Below are 19,899 nucleotides of genomic sequence, written 5' to 3' on the forward strand. Positions count from 1 at the left end.
TCAGCTGAAAGGAGCTTCTCAAAGCTTAAGTTATTGAAGAATTATTTAAGGTCTACAATGTCTTAAGAAAGTTTAAACAGGCTAGCAACTTTATATATCGAGAAGAAATTATGAGATGATGTCAATATTGAAGCCATCATTGATGATTTTGCATCTAGAAATGTTAGAAGACATTTTTAAGTTGATCTCTACAATATATTTGAAGTAATAATCTTACTTCTATTTTGTATTGCTCAAGTCTTTCTGTGGTACATCAAGTATAATTAGTTGATATATGTAATAGTAAAAATAGTTTTTATGGTGTTGGGCCTCTGTTTATAATCTTGTCCCGGGCCCCTCAAAAGTCAGGAACGGCCCTGTGCTCCATTAGGCCTTCTATGTAGTCTGAAAGATTAACATCGAATAATTATAATAGATAATGAGCACTAAAAACAATTTCATCAAAATTTGAACAATTTTAAGCTACAAACCATAACATAGAGCATGATTTTAGAAAAAAAAATTTAAAACTAGTATTGTAGTTTTTTGAGTTAAAACTAAATTTATATGGATATTTCTAAGACTAAAACAGATTTTAAATTACAATATTTTTATATAAAAAATTGGACATTTTTTTTGAAAACATTTTTTTTAATCTTTAGATAATATTTCTAGTCTGATTAGCTCATCGAACTTTATGATGCCATATTAATAAAAGCATCACCAAAACCATCAAGGTGAAAAAAATAAATTGTTTTAAAAGCTGTTGAGGATAAAAAACTGATTTTTGTAGTTAAGAAAGATCGTTGTTTTTTTCGTTTGAATACTTTTGGCACCAATGCATAGCGGCCCAATAAAGTATGGGAGACTCCAGCACATTGGTTGGGCCAAAACAGGCCTACATAGTGTGTACTAATCCTTTGCGGCATTGTTGCTGAGTAAAGAAACTCGCCCTAAGAAAAAAGGACAGCTATGTATTTTTTTCACTAAACTTAGCATGGAGAAACCGGCACCGGCTGCTCTGTTTCAATTTTTAAATTGTTTTGATTTTTAAATATATAACTTTTATTACGTATATAGATTTAGTGTATACGTAGACGTTTAACAAGAGCTATGTACTTATAAATAATCAGAACGATTCATAATTTAGAACAGAGTTACTATGTGCCTCTGTACTATCACAACTGGAAAGCAGGTACAGGGCCGAAACGATTTGTAGCTTTCCACTGTTCTAATGAGTAGTGACAGATGCAAAAATGAACATAGATCAACAGCAAATGAGAAGTAAGGAGGATAATTGTGCAATGTAATGTAACAGGGGACCAACAAACAGTGACAACTAAAGAAACATGCCAACCACAACACTGACATTATGGTTCTGGCGCGTCCCACTCGCATATGGTAGGCTCAAGCTCAACTCCGCATCATCACGATTCACAGCACTTGGTCAAGCTTTCGATCGGATCCGGCAAATTATCGCCCACTGGTGATTGCAGCGTGCCACGGTGCGTAACCGGTGACCACAGCAGCGGAGCGGCGCTGGCGCAGCCACCAAACGGGGGATGGGGGTGGGGGCAAGGAACAGTGGAAAGGCTATACACTAGTACTGCGTGCAGGCTGGCCGCCTCGTGTCATGCCACCGACTAGCTGCTGCTGTAGAGGATGACGAAGCACGGGAGCACTGCTCTGGGGTTGTACACCAGCAGCTCGACGTCGTCGCCGGTGCCGCCCCCGACACCGCCACGCACGGGGACCATGGAGTCGTAGGCCACCTTGTCGTCCGCGGGGCCCCGGGCGACGCGTCCCGCCACGACGCGGCACACCAGCATGGCGCGGCGCACCTGGAGGAAGGCGAACTCGCGCTCCACGTCGGCGGGCAGGGACGCGTGCGCGGTCCACGCGGAGGCGTAGGTGGCGATGCCGTCCACGTCGGCCTGCTTGCCCGCGAACCCGTGCCGCAGGGTGCTGCACACGCAGCAGTAGGGGCTCCCGCACACGCCGCCGCCCAGGGAGCAGAGCATGGTGGAGCAGTGGAAGCGCAGGCGCTCGTTGCCGTCCGCGATGCAGCGCTCCTCCACCACGGCGCCCTCGCCGCCGCAGCGCCGGGCGGCCCGGGCGCGGACCAGGTCGCGGTACTCCTCGAAGCGGGCCAGCGCGCGCGGGTTGTGGTGGATCCTGAGGACGCGGCGGACCGCGGGGGCCTCGCCGGCACCGGCACCGGCACCGGCACCGGACGCCGCGGGCCTCCACCCGGCGAGGAAGATCATGCGGATGATGTTGAGGCTGGAGTCCAGGTGGGTGAGCTCCGACAGGGAGTGCTTCATCGCCTGGTGGAGCTCCAGCAGCTGCGGCCTGCCCAGCACCTCGCCGCACACCTTGCAAGGGAACACGTCGCCGCGGGCGGCGAACGACCGGAACGACTGCCTGCTCGCCTGCAGCAGCTTCTGCTGCGGCGACGACGGGAACGGGGTGGCGCTGAGGGAGCGCACCGAGAGCGGCGACATCATCAACGGCGACGACCACGCGCACGGCGACGACGGCGTGGACAGCACCACGGACGTCGACGAAGGCTGATGCGGCAGCGACTGGGCAATCGGCGAAGACACGGTGGTGGCCACCGCCTCCTCCTCTCCGTCCCTTCCCGCGACGACGGTGCCGCCATTCTTGGTCCCGGTCGACCCGGAGCGGAAGATGCGGTGGAGGTAGAGACGGAGGCTGGCGGCGAGAGACGACACGTGCCTGCGCGGGGCTCCGGCGCTATCGTCGCTGGCTGTAACGGCAGTGGACGACGCTGCCGGGGAGAAGATCAACGGCGATATCTTCCTCCTCTTGTTGCTCCCACCGCCGCCTCCTACTACCTTGCCGTCGGCTTCCGCTGCTTCGTCCTCCTCCTGCTGCGCCCGCGCGGCAGCGCCGGGCGAGAAGCAGCAGCTGCCGCCGTGGCCAATGTGGAGGAACAGGAGGAAGAAGAGGGACAGGAAGCCGCGCAGCAGCAGCGAGCCACCACCACCACCACCACTGCCCGCTGCCATCTCCGTTCGATCTTTACCGGCCTCAGCGTCGATCGTCACGGACTCAACTCAGATCACGTCTGCGCGGCGCGGCGAGAAGTCGAGAAGCGTAAAGCGAGGAATCCTCTGACAGGCGAGCGGAGGAAGCAAAGCTGGAGCCGGCCGGGAAGTGATGGAATGACGGAGGTGGAAAGCGCAGGGGGAAAGAAGGCAGGGTGCTTAAAAGAGGAGAAGGGTGTTGTGCTATGTACTATGTGCTGGTTGGGTACGGAAGCCGAGTGCAAAAAGGAAATCCGGCGGCGTGACAGCAACAGGGTGTCTATACGCACTACTCCTACGCAGACGCAGGAAGGGCAAACCGGCAAAGCATGCAGCTACTGCTGCTGCGGCCATGATCTTTCAGCGCCATGCATGCATCGTCACACTCACACCGAGGACGCTGTAGACTTGCATTGCATAGGCGGGGGGAGAGGGGAATGACGCGCACGCCATTGCCATGGGTGTGGACAAGCTACCGGCCGACGATCGATCGGGATCGGGACGGGAGCCTGGAGTATTGGAACGTGCAAGGATGGGGAGAGCCATCTATCATCATTGTTGAAAGGCCCGACGTCCTGCCTCCACAGTCCACACCGATCTCCATGGCTCATCATGTTCACGTCTAGCACACTGACCCACACCGACTCCATTATTCACTACCTGGTGCAGGTGCCCAGCCCACGTAAAAATGGCTTGGCGCTCTGGCGCTCTGCCCAACGGCCTGGTCTCGTCGTCCGCGGGGAGCACGCATGCGGGGCTGCTGTCCCTGGCGGCTGCCGCGCTGCCCTTGGCTGGCTGGTAGTATATGATGATAACGGGCGGCGAGGCGAGACGAAAGCAGAGACAAGATGCAGCTGCAGTCTGACCGCGCAGAGATCCCCGTGCTTGCTAGCGCTCGACTGCAGCTCCCGCCACGGCAAAACGAGCTGTAGGGGTTTGTACTCAAGAGCATATGGGGATCCGAGGGACTCGCGAACTACTGCATCTCAAATCTTCACAAAGGCAGACCGGGGTTCGCAAGATTCGCTGTCAACACTTTGTCGTTCTGGCTTACGTACGGTTTATATCTTATTCTATTCCGAAGAAGATGTTCTGATGGCTTTCAATATGTCTCTTTTTTTTAGCGATGGGCTTTGCAGTACGGCTCGCGCCATGCTCTGAACCAAAAGGAGACCACTCGAGTCCATGCACACGACTCAGTGCTCCACTGCTCCATAGAAGCGCTAGCCAATGCCATTCGTTCCCGTACCCCATGCTGAACTATCTAATACATCCACTCTTTCTATTATCTCACACAGGTGATGGTTGCTTGCTTTGTGTGCAAAAATAGCTTCTCAAGAGTTCTTTCAGTGGCTATATTGGTAAGTACCTGGCTATAGCTACTTCTATTGAAAGTGCTTTTTTTTCTTTTCCTGATTGTGTGAAGAGGCTTACTGAGTTAATTATGTCGTTGCAATTTCAGTTCGCTTGGCTATTTTGAAATTTTGAATATGGCTTCTGCAGTAGTGGTCTAAGTTGTTATATCAATGAGCATATATTGTTTGCCTGCTAGCTTTAGATTGTTGCATATGGATTTCCAAGTTCTGCAGAATGGTAGATATAATAATCACCTACAATGTGGTTTCTCCTTTTTGCAATATTCTCTCACGTCTGTGTATTGTGTGGTCCATCTAATCTTCTGTTACAGTTTCACATGTCTAATCTAATCTTGGTTAATTGCAGAGTAGCTGTTTGTTGCGCAATTGGGCAAAGGGAACATCTCGTAGGATCTAGGGGTTGTTTGGTTTGCTACTTAGACGCCACAACGTGCCTAACTTTTCTGTCTAACCATAGTTCTTCACAGTGGCAGAGACACACGTGGGGCCACTAGGGCTCGGGCCCTACTCTTGGGCTGAAAAATTGCTAGGGTCTCAAGTATGTTATGAAAGATTGAGAGAATTCGTATAATCCGTTCATGGTCATATGTGTCATTATCTATGTATTTGCATGATTTAAGATTTTCTAGTTGATATAAATATTTGTTAGTGTTATATCGGGCCCTACACTCAGAGAAATCCTGGCTTCGCCACCGGTTCTTCAATTCGAGCGACTAAGGTTAGGCAGTTTGTGGCGCCTTAGCTAGGAAACCAAACAGACCTCTAACATCTGATTTGCTTTTTTTTGCTGGAATTTCTTTGCTATCTATACATGCAGTTTGTCAATTATGTTGTCTTGATGTCTTTATTTGTTGTTAGTAGTTGTACCGCAGAAGTCCCATTCTTCTGTACTCATTTATCTGCTTGAGAAAAACTTCCTTGTTTTTTTTTGTCTTTAGATTAAGTTAGACTATTTTGTTGTATAATGTAATTGATTCTATGTCTTTTAAAATTATGTGATGCTAGGAACTGTAGTTACATCTTTTTACCAATTTTTAATTGTGTGCTTGATTATGGACTTATGGTACCTAAGAACTTCTAATGTCATACTGATAACAGTGTAGCATAGATATTATATTTCATTGCCTTATCATGCGCTGATGGAAGCATATCGGTTTGTTCCATACTAATGATAAGAATAATCATCAATAATTTCTTCCTGTTATCGAAATAACATATAACACGGTGGCACTACCTGTGCGCGCATGGGCGTGCGCTAGATACTAGTTTCATGTGTTTGGCATAAGGGCAATAGGGCATATTGGCTGGTTGAGGTATCCTCAGATATTGGCCTATCTGCTGTCCACAGACGATTCTGGAATGCAAACCAGCCATAAGAGACGTACTCGTTATAAAAGATATTGGATTTAAAATAACCGTTCAACTGCTCTCTTAATCAGCCGAAGCAACTGCGCAGGAACCGTGTTTACTCACTCTTGATCCAGAGCAGCTGTTGTTGCTGTAGAGAAGTGAGATCTAGTTTTGTTCATACAAATATCAGAAACACAAAAGTAAAATCAGTTTCTTAATTTGATGCATTAATCAAGAGATGTAACAAGAAAACTAATTAAAACTATATCTTGGTTTCTGTGTCCAGCCAGGCTGAGTTCATACGGCCAAAATAGTCTTCCCTCCTGAGCCTGGCTCCAGACCACTATTTGCATGAGGTCGTCCTAGCTCAACGGCAACGGAAGATACAGACAATCAAACAGCAGGGCGGGTTGCTGAGTTCGACCTAGCCAGGGATCCGGCCAGGCAACCAATCACAACCACATGATACAATATTCATGATACAATCAATATACAGTAAATGAAAATTCATAAACACAAAGATAACTTTACAGAAGTGCAGGTACCAAGCGGGCCTAGCTGAGCAGAAGATCCCTAACTCTCACTGGTCTTTTCACAGCATTTGTGAAACCCTGCACATGGTAGTCACCATGAGATAATGGCAAAAGAAAATGAGTACAAATGTAGTCATGAGTTTTGGGAAATCTTAGTCCAAAGACAGTAATTACAGGACACTGGTATACACAAAGACATCTCGGCAAAAAAAATCAAGCATCAAATGACTGAAACATTGATTAGACATAATGACATTGAATAGTAAATTCCCGCAAATCAAGTTTACACAATAAAGTTAGTCTAGCACTTCGTTAGCTACATTCTGCTCACGTTCCTTAATACAGCTAACCTGCAAGTTTAGAAATAAAAACATACTGACAACATTTACTTGGGAGCGTACAAATAAAAAAACATCAAATGTATCGCTGGATGTGGCCCTAGGTTCCACCTATCCTCACATTAAATGTTATTTTCTACTACTTTATGCATGTCCTCAATGCCATTGAGGAAATTCTCCTTCCAAAAGCTTAAGCAAAACAACTTCTAAAAAGGGTTATTCACAATCCCAATGACAACTTCAACCTGGGAATACATATTCCAGCAAGTCAGATCTAGGATTCATTTAAATATAAGGAACAACGAATTCCATGAGGCATAAGATTATTAGTCAATTAGTGTATGTGTTTATTATATGGAAGCAGGTCATAGGAGGTGCTTTGGCAAAGCAATTGACAGAAAGAAAACCTCATTATATTTGAAGATCAGAGGGCGTGAATCCCTCTGAAGTGTTGCTCTTTGCAGCCCCACATCACTATGAGTTTTTGCGTCTACTGGTCTTTCCTTCCTAAATCTGTTATTGTCAAAGAAAATAGGTAAACTTCAACACAATCATAAATGCAGGCAAAATGGCAAGTTGACACCTGACTAATAATAATCTAATACTGCTACATACCTGTCAAAGAAATTTGCTGCACGGCTGGAGTGTTTTTTGGCAGATATAGAATCGTTATCATTCACAATAGAGGCTGAGTTTGACTGCATTTCAAGTGTAGATGAATTGCACTTGGAACTATCCTTGGAAGAATGTAAAGCTGGACGGATGGAATTAGCTACTGTTTTCTTCCTTATAGTTGATAAAGCTTCGCTCTTCATATTTCCATCATTAGATTGGTTCAACAATTTGCCAGCGCTATCTTTAATGATCTTTTGCTTCTCCACCTGTGTCAAGGATGGTATTTCACGAGGATGAGGGAAAAACCACTTTGTTCTACACTGAATTTCTCATGTGATCAAGTATGCCTTGGCCCTGTTTTTCGCTTATTCAGATTCTCATGTAAAATAAATAAAACCAAAACGAAAGGTGAGCAAGCACCAGATTTGGTATAAGGAATATCAACATAATATTTCGAGAGCACATATTGAGTTACTGAATAATTCAGAACCTCCATTAGTAAAGCAAGAGAAACCTTTTGAGGTGTAGCTAGGTCATATAGTCACAATCAATGAACAAAATTTTGTTAATTGGCAATGCAAGGTGATTTTTTCAGCTGTTTTTAGAGGTCCAAGTGACTTGTTGACATATTATAGACGGTGCATGGTCACCTCAAAGAAACAAGAGGGTAATAGGGTATACATTTAATTTTCAGCGTTAAAATTATGAAGTTATTTAAGTTATACTAAGGTATTAAGAGCTATAAGCAAGACATGAAACAACTTTGCATCCTTAAAATTTAGAAGGGCCACTCACCTCATGCACCAAAACCTGTTTCATGGCTAAAGACAGTCCAATGTGCTCTGATTGATAGCCCTGATATCAACTGCTATGTTAGGTACTGTAAGAAGAGCGCATAAGTTAAACTGATAAGAAGACTGAAATATTAGGCAGACCTCAAAATTTATGACATCATTAATTGGAGGATAAAGAGAGAGTGATGAAACTTCATGCGGCACTACAGATAGGTTTGCCTTTTCTTGAGGGACAAACTTTGTGTTTCTGTATGTAACTGAATAGGAGACCATAGTATCAACTAATTGCACAAGTTCATCCTTTTCTCTCTCTGACAGCAAATTCAGTGCTACCTGAAAATATCACTCATTGTTAGGAACCTTGTAACGTCGTGTAAAAAATTGGCCTATATTGAAACTTGCAACGTCATCTGAAACTCATATGTTTCAAACTAGTAAATGTGGATTGACTGAGGGTCTTAAGCATATTTCTTAGTTGCTGTTATATTTCAAAAAATAATAATAATTAAGCTGAGTTTCATACTTCCAAGTTTCATATATGTCCATATTTAGCTAGTTCAATGTATTAGAAACATATATTACCATAATACTAACCTTCACATGTGCATCATCTTGAAGGCAGGTGAGTTTTGAGCAAATAAATATACCAAAAGAGTAATTTCATTATCAAGGTTCAATAAGACTACTAGATTAGTGAATGACAGCTTACAGGTCTCAAACTCAGTGGAGAGAGAATATGTAAAAGGGGAGAAGCAGTGTCTTCAACGAATGATTCTACTGAGAGGTGCCTTGAAACAAATGGTGACATTTGGTTTTGCCAGGTTTTCAACATGTCTTTCTTTTCTAAAAGCAATGCTCGAGACCTGAAAAATATCTATGTTAATCCAACTAATGGAAAGCAAAAAATAAATTTATGTGATAAATTACCTCTGCAAAGCTTTTGGCCAATTAATATTAGGCTTCTCAACTTGAGCAACCATGCGGCTTATAGTGATAGCAATTGGAGGTTGATATGCTGAAATAAGTGGTTTAACTTTGTTAGTCAACTCTCAACACAAAAGAAAATATAGTCAGTCTGATTCTACCATGAAGTGGCATCTGCTGAGTCCGGTAAACATATTGGGTCAAGGAATCTGAAACTCCAAGTATATCGAGACATTTTACCTGCATGGCAGTTTGGACTATAGTGAGTATGGAAATGTATTATAGAAGAAAATCAAGAGTTGTGCAAACCAAACACCTAAAGCAATTAACCAATATCAGCATTTTGTACAGACTCACAGTTTTTTGCAACATCGGGTCATGATACGATAATCTCAAGAAATTTTCATGGATCCCGTCCATAGTAACTTCATAATCGCCACTGCAAATTAAACATTAAACCTGACTAAGTGATGCCAGTTCAAAGAAACAATGTAAGAAATCTGACAAAAGAGAATTTACCGGTTAGATATGAGCGTGAAAAGAAAGTCTATGTCCTTGTCTTCATTGAAAAGGCTTTCAGCCTTTCCAGCCCGCTTGAGTCTTTTCTTTTGCAAAACCTGATGAACAATGAATCTTAATAAAAAAGGATTTTGGGTGAAACTTTGCTAGCATGGTTCCTAATACTTTATTTAAATATAAGAACAGGGGTAATCAGAAGACATATTAGCAACGAAAATATCAAAGAATGTGGCTTTCTACAAGCAAAAGGACGTGGCCTCTTTATGTCAGAACATGGCTTTTCTTAGTTCAGAGAAAGCTTCTAGAACATCACATCACATTGGGCTAGAGAAGAGAAGGGAGAGTATGGATTTAACTGAGATAGAGAAAAGTAATATGAACAAAATAGCTTCCAAGCTAAGTAAGATCTGGGCTCTCGTGGATATTAAGAGCAGACAGAGATCTAGGAAGAGAAACATCTTGGCGAGAGAAAAGAATAAGGCTTATTTCAAGCTATGAGAAACCATAGAAGTAGAAAGAAAAAGGTTTGAATTTTTGGAGGGTCCTAGTGGTCAAATACATGATTGGTATGATGAAATTAGCAATAGATTTTTGTAACCTCGGTCTAATTTCCATACAAGCACTATTCAAAACATGGTATCCACAGCCTAAGTTTCATGCTAGGGTTAGGGTTACCTCGATCGCCCTCGTCGAGTTGGCCCAGTCACGAGTACACTTGTCAAGACATCGTGGCCTAGTCATGGTACCTCCCATCACGCTGTCGCTTGGTTATGGCATCTACCACAGTGATGGCCATGCTTGTCGCTTGGCTGCATCCACCACAGTGCTTGTGTCCGCTAGCAGCATCCACGCTTGCTCGAGCCTGCTAGAGCAAACATTCACACACTCGCTCGCAAGCGTCTATCCACGAGCACCCTGTGCTTGTGCATATGTGTGCGCCCACACATGCGCAGCCATGCTTGTACAAGCGCCAACCCACCGTATCCCGGTCTAGCGCTAAGGCTGAGTACAGAGTCATTGCCAATGGTGTTGCATAAGCTTGTTGGCTGCACCAACTCCTCCAGGAACACCATAGCCCATTGACCAAGAGCGCACCCCGGTCTATTGTGACAATGTGAGTGCGATCTACCTCTCCATCAACCCATTTCAGTATTAGCGCGCGAAGCATGTTGAGATTGATATCCACTTCGCCCGTGAGCGAGTTGACACCAGCAACATTTGAATTCTTCACGTCCCAGTGACCTCCTAGTTTGCTGATATCTCCACGATGTTCTCAGCGTTCCATTCTAGTCTTATTGTCCTAGTTGATACTTAGACTGCAGGAGGGTGTTAGAATCCTGCCTATATGGCTAAGATAGAAGATCAATCTCTATTAGGCAAGGGTCTTCGTTGGTAGATATATCGATCTTTATTAGGCAAGGATCTGTGTTGATTGGTTCTGTTTCTATAAACCCTCGGCTACCTTGCCTATATATGTGTAACACCATATCTCCTACAATATATCAATAGCCTTTCTATCAATTAGGATTGAGGTCTCTTCCACCTTTGATGGTATTTATTTGTCCTAAGAAAAGTACATTCAAGATCTTCTTGGTCATTCCTCTCTCCCTAGTAACCACATTGTTGAGACACTTGTGGAGCTTAATGTTCGTCTTCACCTAAGTGACGGTAAACCTCTTACAAATCCCACTTGACATCATATTGTTGGGAGTCTTGTATATTTGGGTGTGACTCGTCCTGACATCTCATATCATGTGCACATTCTTGGTTAATTTGTGTTTGCTCCCACTGAGCTCCACTATTGTCATCTCCTTCACGCCTTGTGTTATCTTCACAGAACCATCTCTCAACGTCTTCGCTTTCAGCACTCTAGCTCTTTCAACTCCAAGCATACTATAATGCTACTTGGGCTAGTGACTCCTCTAATTGTTGCTCCTTTTAAACCTATTGTGTTTCCATGGCTAGGTTTACTATTGGGCTTCACCGTTTTTTTCGGCCCATCTAAAGTAGCCACATAAAACTGTTGGTTGCGGCTGTGCCCCTAAACCCTAATGCCTCCCTTGTGCCTGTGCCCACTCCAAACCTGCCTGTCCTCTGCCGCCGGCGGCTTCCAGGCAATCAACGGCGGCTGCTCTAGGGCTCTCCACCCGTGTCGGCGTCTCCAGCTCATCCTCGAAGGTCGTCCCTGCCCCCTGCTCATCTACAAGACACAAGATGAGCTCGTCATCCGAAGGTTGTCCCTGCTCCCCTCCTTCACCCTTGTCTGCAGTTTTGCAGTCTGCACTGCAGCACTACCCTTTTGTCTGCAGTTTCATGCTGCCGGTGGACGAAGAGGTGCTGATGTTGAGGTCTTATTCCCTGGGTCCAATGTGGTTGGCAGTGCAAGTGATTTTGTTCCTCCGGTGACCTCAAATGTTGATAGCACAAGCCCTGGTTCGGCATTATCAACTGCTGCAGACTCAAAAAGTCTTGCTGAAAAGGCTATTGCAGCACTCCCTCCTGAGCTTAGTACACAAGCAACTGACCCAAAAAGAAAGGCAAGATCACAGGACCCAGGATGGAAGTTTGGGTGGTGGCCAGACAAAACAAAGGATTTTGTTCAGTGTATTTTCTGTTCGAAGATTGTTCCTTCCGGAATCAAAAGGTTCAAGCAGCATCTCTTGTTTGTGCTACTGTTGGCTACTGCATTACATATATATATAGCTCTAGGTAATCCACACTTTTCACTTATGCTGCATTGCTGCTAGCTTGCTACTGCTATATTTCAGTAATTCAGTTCCAAATTTCCAATCCAATTTCAGTTCTATATGGCTTATATGCCCAGAAATACATATCTACATATATATGGCTTATATGCCCAGAAATATACATAGAACGACTAGGGACGACCAGGACCGATTAGGCGTCCTAATCATCGCCCTAATCGCGATTAGGCGCCTGGTCGGTCCTCTGGGACGACTAGCTGGTCGCCCGACTTGAAATCCGTGCTAGCGAGTGGCGGTTGCAGGGTGGGATACGATGGAGGGTAACCTAGGTTAAGTACTGGGCTAGCTGGGCCAAAAAACAGCAAGCTGGTCTTCCGTGTGTCCTTGATCTCTTTTATTTCTTTTCTTTTCTTTTTACTTCGCTATTAAACCAGTAAATATATTAGTTATGGGTTCATTTTTTCCTAATCTTCTACTACTATCTATTAGTTATGTTGGATTTTAAGTCTATTATGGTGGTTTACGTTGAACTTGTACTCCTATTTGGTACTATTATCCCTACCTATTTAAGACTATCTTCATATATATTCCTATATTTATATATTAGTAAGTGTCGTCTCGCCTTACACATTATCGCTTAAAAGGTAAAAACGGGGCCAGACGCCTTACCGCCTTAACAACTATGCTCCTAATAGACACACTACGTTCTCTAGAGCGCACTAGCACATAGGAACTCGTACCTTGTCCACCACGTGTTCGTCCTATCACGTGTAAGTGGGTTTATAAGGTTAAGACCTGTTGTAATGGTTCTCTTGAGCGCTATAAGGCTCGATTGGTTGCTCGTGGTTTCCAGCAGGAACATGGTCGCGATTAGGAAGAGACATTTGCTCCGGTTGCTCACATGACGACTATTCACATTCTTGTTGTGGCCTCTGTTTGTGAGTGGTCCATCTCTCAGTTTGATGTCAAGAATGTCTTACTTAATGGTGAGCTGCGTGAAGAGGTCTTCATGCAACCGCCGCTGGGTATTCTGTTTCTGAGGGTATGGTTTGTCGTTTTCGCCGCTCTCTTTATGGTCTCAAGCAAGCTCCACGAGCTTGGTTTCAGTGCTTCGCGTCTGTGGTCACTGTGTTTGGTTTTTCTGCCAGCGCTCATGATCCTGCACTTTTTGTGCATACTTCATCTCGTTGCCTGACTCTTCTTCTTTATGTTGATGATATGATCCTCACAGGAGATGATTATGAGTACATTGCATTTGATAAGGCCCGTCTTAGTGAGCAGTTTCTCATGTCAGATCTTGGTCCTCTTCGTTATTTTCTTGGGATAGAGTTTTCCTCTTCATATTGTTGAAATAAGTCTCGTGGTCTGTGGGAAGGACAGCAGCATCTGCTATTGGTCTGCAGCAACAGTCCTTTTTGGTCTTTGCTTTAGGACAGCATCTCCTTTTGTGGAGCCGTAGGACAGCAGGCATGAGAGCACCTTTCCTTACTGCAATTTTGACTGCTTTAAGGACAGCAGGATGGGTAGAGGACAGCGGTACATTGCTGCAGTTCTTTTGACTAGAGGACAACATCTTTGTGTAGTGGTTAGTGCAGTTTGTAGGAAGCATATGTTGCAGCCCCTTGGCTATAAATATGCATCCCAACCTTTAGATGGGTATGGCATTGTGTAGTGTTTTGAGAAAATAAACAGAAAATTGTCCCAACTCGTAGTGTCATCCTCTCGATGAGAGTAAGAGTCTCGTTGCTTACACATATGAGGGTTTTTATCTGTCTTAAGAGAAGTACATTCTGGATCTTCTTGATCGGGCCTCTCTTACTGATAGCGGACAGTTGAGGCTCCTATGGAACTCAATATTCATCTATGTGCCACGGATGGTGAGCCTCTTGAAGACCCTAATCATTATTGTCACATTGTTGGGAGTCTTGTTTACGTTGGTGTGACTCGTCCTGATATCTTTTATTCTGTACATAATCTCAGTCAGTTTGTTTCCGCTTCCACTCAGCTTCACTATAGTCACTTGCTTTGGGTTCTACGTTATCTTCGTGGAACTATATCTCGTCGTTTGTTCTTTCCACGATCCAACTCTTTACAGTTCCAAGCGTACTATGATACTACTTGGGCTAGTGATTCCTCTTATCGCCCTTCTCTTTCTGCCTATTGTGTTTTTCTTGGTGGTTCTTGGAAGACTAATAAACAGGCAGTGGTTTCTCGTTCGAGTGTAGAGGCTGAGTTGCATGATATGGCTCTTGTGACTGCAGAGGTGGTTGCTTGAGGATTTTGGTGTCTCTGTCTGTATGTCGACTCCTCTTTTGTCTGACAGTACAGGTGCTATTGGTATTGCTCGTGGTCCAATGAAGCATGAGCTTACCAAGCATATTAGTGTTGATGCTCATTATACACGAGCATAGGTTCAGGATGGTGTTGTTTCTCTTCGATGTGTCCTCAGAGCTTCAACTGGCAGATTTCTTCACCAAGGCTCAGCATCGAGCTCAGCATCGGTTTTATATCTCCAAACTCAGTGTTTTTGTCTTCTTGATCCACCTTGAGTTTGAGGGGGTGTTAGAGATATATGTACTTGTTTATATTTCTCCATTGTATAAGGGGTTTTATGCATATTTGTAATCTCATGTACCTCTATATATTTGGGCCTAGAGCCCTCATAATAAATATGATCTCTATTCATATCATGTGCAACCTATGTGGCGCCAGGAATACTTCTCGGCTGATGTCATTTTTAAGTTCTAGTGGTTGACTGATTGTTTGGTTAGTGTGAGGATTGCCTAGCAGCATCCTCATCTCTGCTGTAATAGACATGCGTCTTGGCTTTGCTAAGACTAAAAAATAAGCCCCTAAAGTTCATAAAGTTGGTAGCAAAGCCGGAGAAGTATGTTTAGCCGCAGTCAATATTATTGGCCCATAAGATGCCTTTAACTATGATTGGTGCGGTGGTACTCATGTCCAGAGTCGGTGTCGAAACTTCAGGAATACACCAAGTGCTTGAATAAATGATTGTATAATGTATACACAGAAAATAAAAGAGTGACAGAAGAAGATACAGGGAAAAAACATCAAACCTGCTTCCAAACATCGAGGATGCTTTTTGACTTATCTTTCTGTCCAATTACTTGTGAATCAATCGCTGTCTGCTCCATAACACGTATCATTAGATAAAGAATATCATATCTATTGGTAATATCATCATACAGATAACTAAACCAGTTCACTTACAATGTTTAGGGCCACTCTTTTCTTGTTCAAAAACTGAAGTGTGTTTAGGCATGAACGGATGTCACATTCTGCAGGAATATATTTCTCTATCAGTCCAATGTCTATGAAAATAACCATTCATCTCACTGGGCAAAGGGCAAAGATAGTCCATTCAAATAATAGAATCTCCATTCATCCACCGGAAGTATTAGAGTGCATGATACAAGCAAAGGAAATAAAAGGAAAACCTCATAGCCAGGTCAAAGATTGAGTACAAATTAAGATGGTAGATTTCGATTAATCAGGCTGAACAGCTGGATCTTAGTATTTTTATGTTATTTGAATTGTGAATCTTATTAATTCATTGTACAACAAGAGTTCAAAATATTTGTCAGTTTTCTTTCAAAGTAAAAATGTGGCATTTAGATGAAGCTAAATAAACTGTACCAGTGTACTCCGCTAATGCAGAAAGCGCGATTGAACTAGCCTTGAAACCTTCATTTTTGCATATATACTTGAGCCTAAGAAGGGAAAGTAAGTACTAAAAGATGGGTTGTGATAAAAGTATGTTTGTGGCTATAACCATTTTTTCATAAGATGAAGCTAAAGGAATAAGTGCATTCACATCACCTGTTCACCACACGGCTAATTGTCGGCTGCACAAACACATGAACCCTGTGAATTTAAACCAGTCCTCATAAGCAAACATTTAATGGTTTACACCTGTACCAGACATAATGAATAAAGACAAGGAAAAATATTACTTGGCTACTTGGCGCAGTTGTCTCAGGGCTGGAGCATAAATGTCATTGCATATACAAATTACCTTCGAAAATTATATAAATAGTAGTTATTATATATTAATACTTTAAAGACAAAAAAATGGTGGCAAAGATTGTTGCTTCAATGCTTACAGGCCTCAGTAGTTTTGCTGTTCTATGACTTTTCCTAGATGTCTTTCGGGCTTGAGTTTCCTCACCATTAGTGCTCTTGTCGGAATTATTACTCTTTTCAGCATTGATCTGCAAGAGAAGAACAAACCATTTAAAGCAAAATATCATTTGGTAAGGCGAAGAAATACATGCAAGGTGAAAATAATAAGTAACGCTGAGCAGAGTACTAAATAAGATGTCAGGTGAGGATTACCATCTTCAAGATGACCTCCACTGCACCTTTTCCATCACCGAGTGCTCCATCAATTTCATCAATTACCTAAACAGGACAGAATACTCAACAGAATATAAAAGGATTCATCCAAAAAGTAGCAGCTGAATTAAATTTACCAGACACTTGGGCTTTGAATCCGACATGATCGAGTTCATCTGAACTACATCAAGAATTTTTGTTTCAATGGATGAAGCGGAACGATCGTCACTGGCATTAATCTGCATTTAATAGTGAATGTAAGCATCAAACAGAACTTGAACTGAAAAATTGAAATTAATTGGGTTAGCTAAAATTAGAAGTGTTCATGATAAATCGTGTGGATACACTCTGAGAATACCTAGAGTCCAAGACAGGCCAGTATTCAGTAGGAGACTATATTAGATGGATTACCAACCACAAGTTATCTTCCTGGGAAGCACGGGCATTAGAGCTGAACAGGCCAACTAGTCAAATCAACCACTCAACCATTTTTAATTAGAAGTCGTGTTTTTAAGTTTTGGAGCAAATGTTAATAGAAGAAAAATCAATTAGGTATCAGTTTTCAATGTAACATAATAGCATTGACACAAATATATTATGCAATGAAATGTAGTCATGACTTCAATGTAACCAAACTGAAGCAGGGGGATTTGAAAGCATGGCAGCAGTTATATATGGTGCTAATCATATAGCACATAAATATTTAATGGTCGTGCGTCATCATCTTAAACAACCAATGCACAGCTAGCATTTGTAAGACCATAAAACAGACCTCCACAACATGGTAGCCACAATGTCTGACTGCAACATGAGCGAGTGTGGTCTTTCCGAGCCCAGGTGGACCGCATAATAGCAACACCTGCAATATCAGTAGAGTATTCAGTTGCAGTAGTGAGCTCGCGCAACTTTTGCTCACAGACTTGAACATACTACACAGCAGTACTGGCCCACCTTTTGTTCTGGTGCATTATCAACTGATGACTTTTTGCTGAAGGAGCCACCTAAACCTTCTGGATTGCTGCTTTGTGCATTCAGAGGTGTGCCATCTTGACTTGCAACAGGACCCCCCTTACTCTTGGAAAAGAAATTTCTGTTACTTGCATTCTTTTGGATGGTTGAAGAGTGTCGACGTAAGGCAGACAAGACATCATCACCTGTAGCCCGAATATGGGATCCAAAAACAATGGAGTCCCATTGTTTTAGCCATAGAAGTACCTGAGCAAGGCACATACACATGTCAAGTGAAAGATGTTAGGAAAAAGACGGAAACCTTGACTTTGAAGTAGCAAGATGCAATTTGGAATAGCTTTACCTCTCGGTTTGTGTGCTCATCACTCAATAGCTCTGTGAAAGAATTCGGTGCATACTTTTCCACCCAAAGTTTTTCTGTGACTAGTGGAGTCGCTGAACAAGCCACACGGTCTATTGAGTCTGTACTTTCTTGCAATGCCTTCATATACATAGTGAAAAGTATGTTAATTGGCTTATAATTTAATCATCACACCATGTATGTATATAACCAATCATAAAAAAATATTAGTCAAACCTTTCCTTAAGCTAGTAGTCAGTACATGTTGAGACATGGTTATCCATACTGTACACTTGGAAGACCTTATGATCAATGCAATGCTCAGAATCGAACAATGTCTTCTAAACCACTCCACGCTAGAAATATTATTTAACTTGTGGAATGTTCGTGGAAATATTTCATAGTGAAATCCACAAGGACAAGATCACACACACCTCAGTTTTGGGCAAAATGTTAAAATTTCCTCAAAAAACTCAAGTAGCAAAAGTAACCATCTTTTCAAAGTACATTAATATTCAACAATGTCTGCTAAATTTCCAGTGTTTCCCAAATAGGGTCGTTTGATTCTTAGGCTTCAGTTTATATTGTACTACTGCTCCCAGTTTAGTTATAACTAAACAATGACGTGTTAAGGACAGCTATGAAGTGTGATCTATAGAGTATTTCTAACGTGTGCATCTACATGTGGGCACTACATGTGTACCTTTGCTAAAGCCTCCTGCTCAGCACGCCTTGTTAGTGAGTCAAAGGATTCTGAGAGCAGGCCTGCGGAAACACATGCAACGTGAACAAACAGACCAAACGCATCCTGAATCTTGAGAGAAATAATTACTGCAAGAGCGAGCAAATCACTCAGTAACTAACCCTTGTGATTGCTGTTTGGGTTGGAGAACTGAACCCCTTGCCTAGTTCCGCTAATTCCTCGACCGACCAACCCCTCCATTGCAAGCTTGGCATAAACTCTCTCACCATTGGGAGCAGTTACGGGCACAGAGTCTCCATGGATCTCCGACGCGAACCGCGAGATTGTCTTCTCGGCGACGACAATCTCAGGGGCGGGAGGCGGCGAGTAGCGCAGCCAATCCTCGTCCTCCTGCTCAACGTTTCTCCGCTTGCTCCTCTCCTCTTCCTCATCCTGCTCCGGCGGTGGCGGTGGCGGAGGCCGCTTCAAACCGCCCGGCGCTTCATCTTCGCACGCGTTTGACCAATTTCGTTAGCAATAGAAACAAACGAGGGCTAGGTTCTAATATACAAGGAAAGGGGTGCATTGCATACTTGCTCTTGGCGCGGCGGACTCCTGCGGCTGCGGGGAATTGCACGGTTGATCCGAATCGCCGGGGGCCAGGACGAAGCCCTCGTCGGGGTCGTCGAAGTAGGCGTCCTCTTCCTCAGGGACTAGGCCGTGGCTCTCCATCCACTCGAGCTCGTCGGGATCTGGCATCTCCATGTCCATGTCCATCGCCGACCCGCCGGCGCAGCGGTAGCCTGGCGGCGGCGGAGACGCGAAGAGTCGATGGCGGGAAGTGGCCGAAATGGAGTGGGTGTTGCCGCCTTCTCCCTAGTCTGTGTTTATGGCGGTTGGCGGACCGCGCGGTATGAATCAGCCCAACATGAACTTTTCAGCCCATGTACAAACTCTTGTTCATTATTACTATTTCTATAAAATAAACAGTCTTTTAAGATTAGTAGTTTGTAACTTTTTGAAGTCAGAGTTATTTAACACTGTTATGTGACTATATGTTGCTACATTAAATTGCAAGTATTGTACTTATATAAATTTTTTGTGAGACCCAATACACACAGAATTACTCATAGCGAAGTTTAAAATATGAGATATGGAATAGGATAGCTACGGACCTGCTAGCGAGATTTCGTAGATCACCCTGTAGGACTGTCTTCAGCGGTTCCCCCTAAATTTGTCCCCCTATATCCCACTCACGTGCCACGTCAGCAATCTCTCTCCCCCTATATCTCCACGCTCTACAGCGGTTCCCCCTATAACAATCCTCTATACCCCGCCACACCAATATTATATACTTTCCTCATCAACT

The 19,899-nt window shown here is 43.6% G+C and overlaps 2 protein-coding genes across 3 annotated transcripts; both read right to left on the bottom strand.

The window, feature by feature from the left end:
- Positions 1-1,101: 1,101 nt before the first annotated feature.
- On the bottom strand, positions 1,102-3,189 carry LOC100194357 (nucleic acid binding protein). Its single transcript, NM_001139392.2, has one exon. The coding sequence runs from the start codon at positions 3,009-3,011 to the stop codon at positions 1,623-1,625; it is 1,389 nt and encodes a 462-aa protein (NP_001132864.1). The 5' UTR covers positions 3,012-3,189; the 3' UTR covers positions 1,102-1,622.
- A 2,651-nt stretch (positions 3,190-5,840) lies between these two features.
- Positions 5,841-19,387, bottom strand: LOC100273529 (uncharacterized). 2 transcript variants are annotated; one of them, XM_035964888.1, is made up of 25 exons: positions 19,124-19,385; positions 18,713-19,036; positions 18,552-18,613; positions 17,852-17,989; positions 17,491-17,754; positions 17,312-17,398; positions 16,677-16,778; positions 16,540-16,605; positions 16,308-16,415; positions 16,158-16,219; positions 16,024-16,068; positions 15,841-15,914; positions 15,415-15,482; positions 15,261-15,329; positions 9,479-9,576; positions 9,317-9,398; positions 9,121-9,199; positions 8,963-9,050; positions 8,745-8,898; positions 8,177-8,368; positions 8,037-8,096; positions 7,242-7,507; positions 7,034-7,139; positions 6,301-6,366; positions 5,841-6,179 (listed from the first exon to the last, which is right to left on the bottom strand). In XM_035964888.1, exons 1-24 carry the CDS (start codon positions 19,305-19,307, stop codon positions 6,310-6,312), a joined length of 2,835 nt encoding a protein of 944 aa, XP_035820781.1. In that variant the 5' UTR covers positions 19,308-19,385; the 3' UTR covers positions 5,841-6,179; positions 6,301-6,309. The 2 variants fall into 2 exon arrangements, with proteins under 2 accessions (XP_035820781.1, NP_001339270.1); NM_001352341.1 differs by having other exon boundaries at positions 6,014-6,366; positions 19,124-19,387.
- Between the last annotated feature and the right edge of the window lie 512 nt (positions 19,388-19,899).

The sequence above is a fragment of the Zea mays genome, chromosome 1 (genome assembly GCF_902167145.1).
Source record: "Zea mays cultivar B73 chromosome 1, Zm-B73-REFERENCE-NAM-5.0, whole genome shotgun sequence".
Classification (NCBI taxonomy): domain Eukaryota; kingdom Viridiplantae; phylum Streptophyta; class Magnoliopsida; order Poales; family Poaceae; genus Zea; species Zea mays.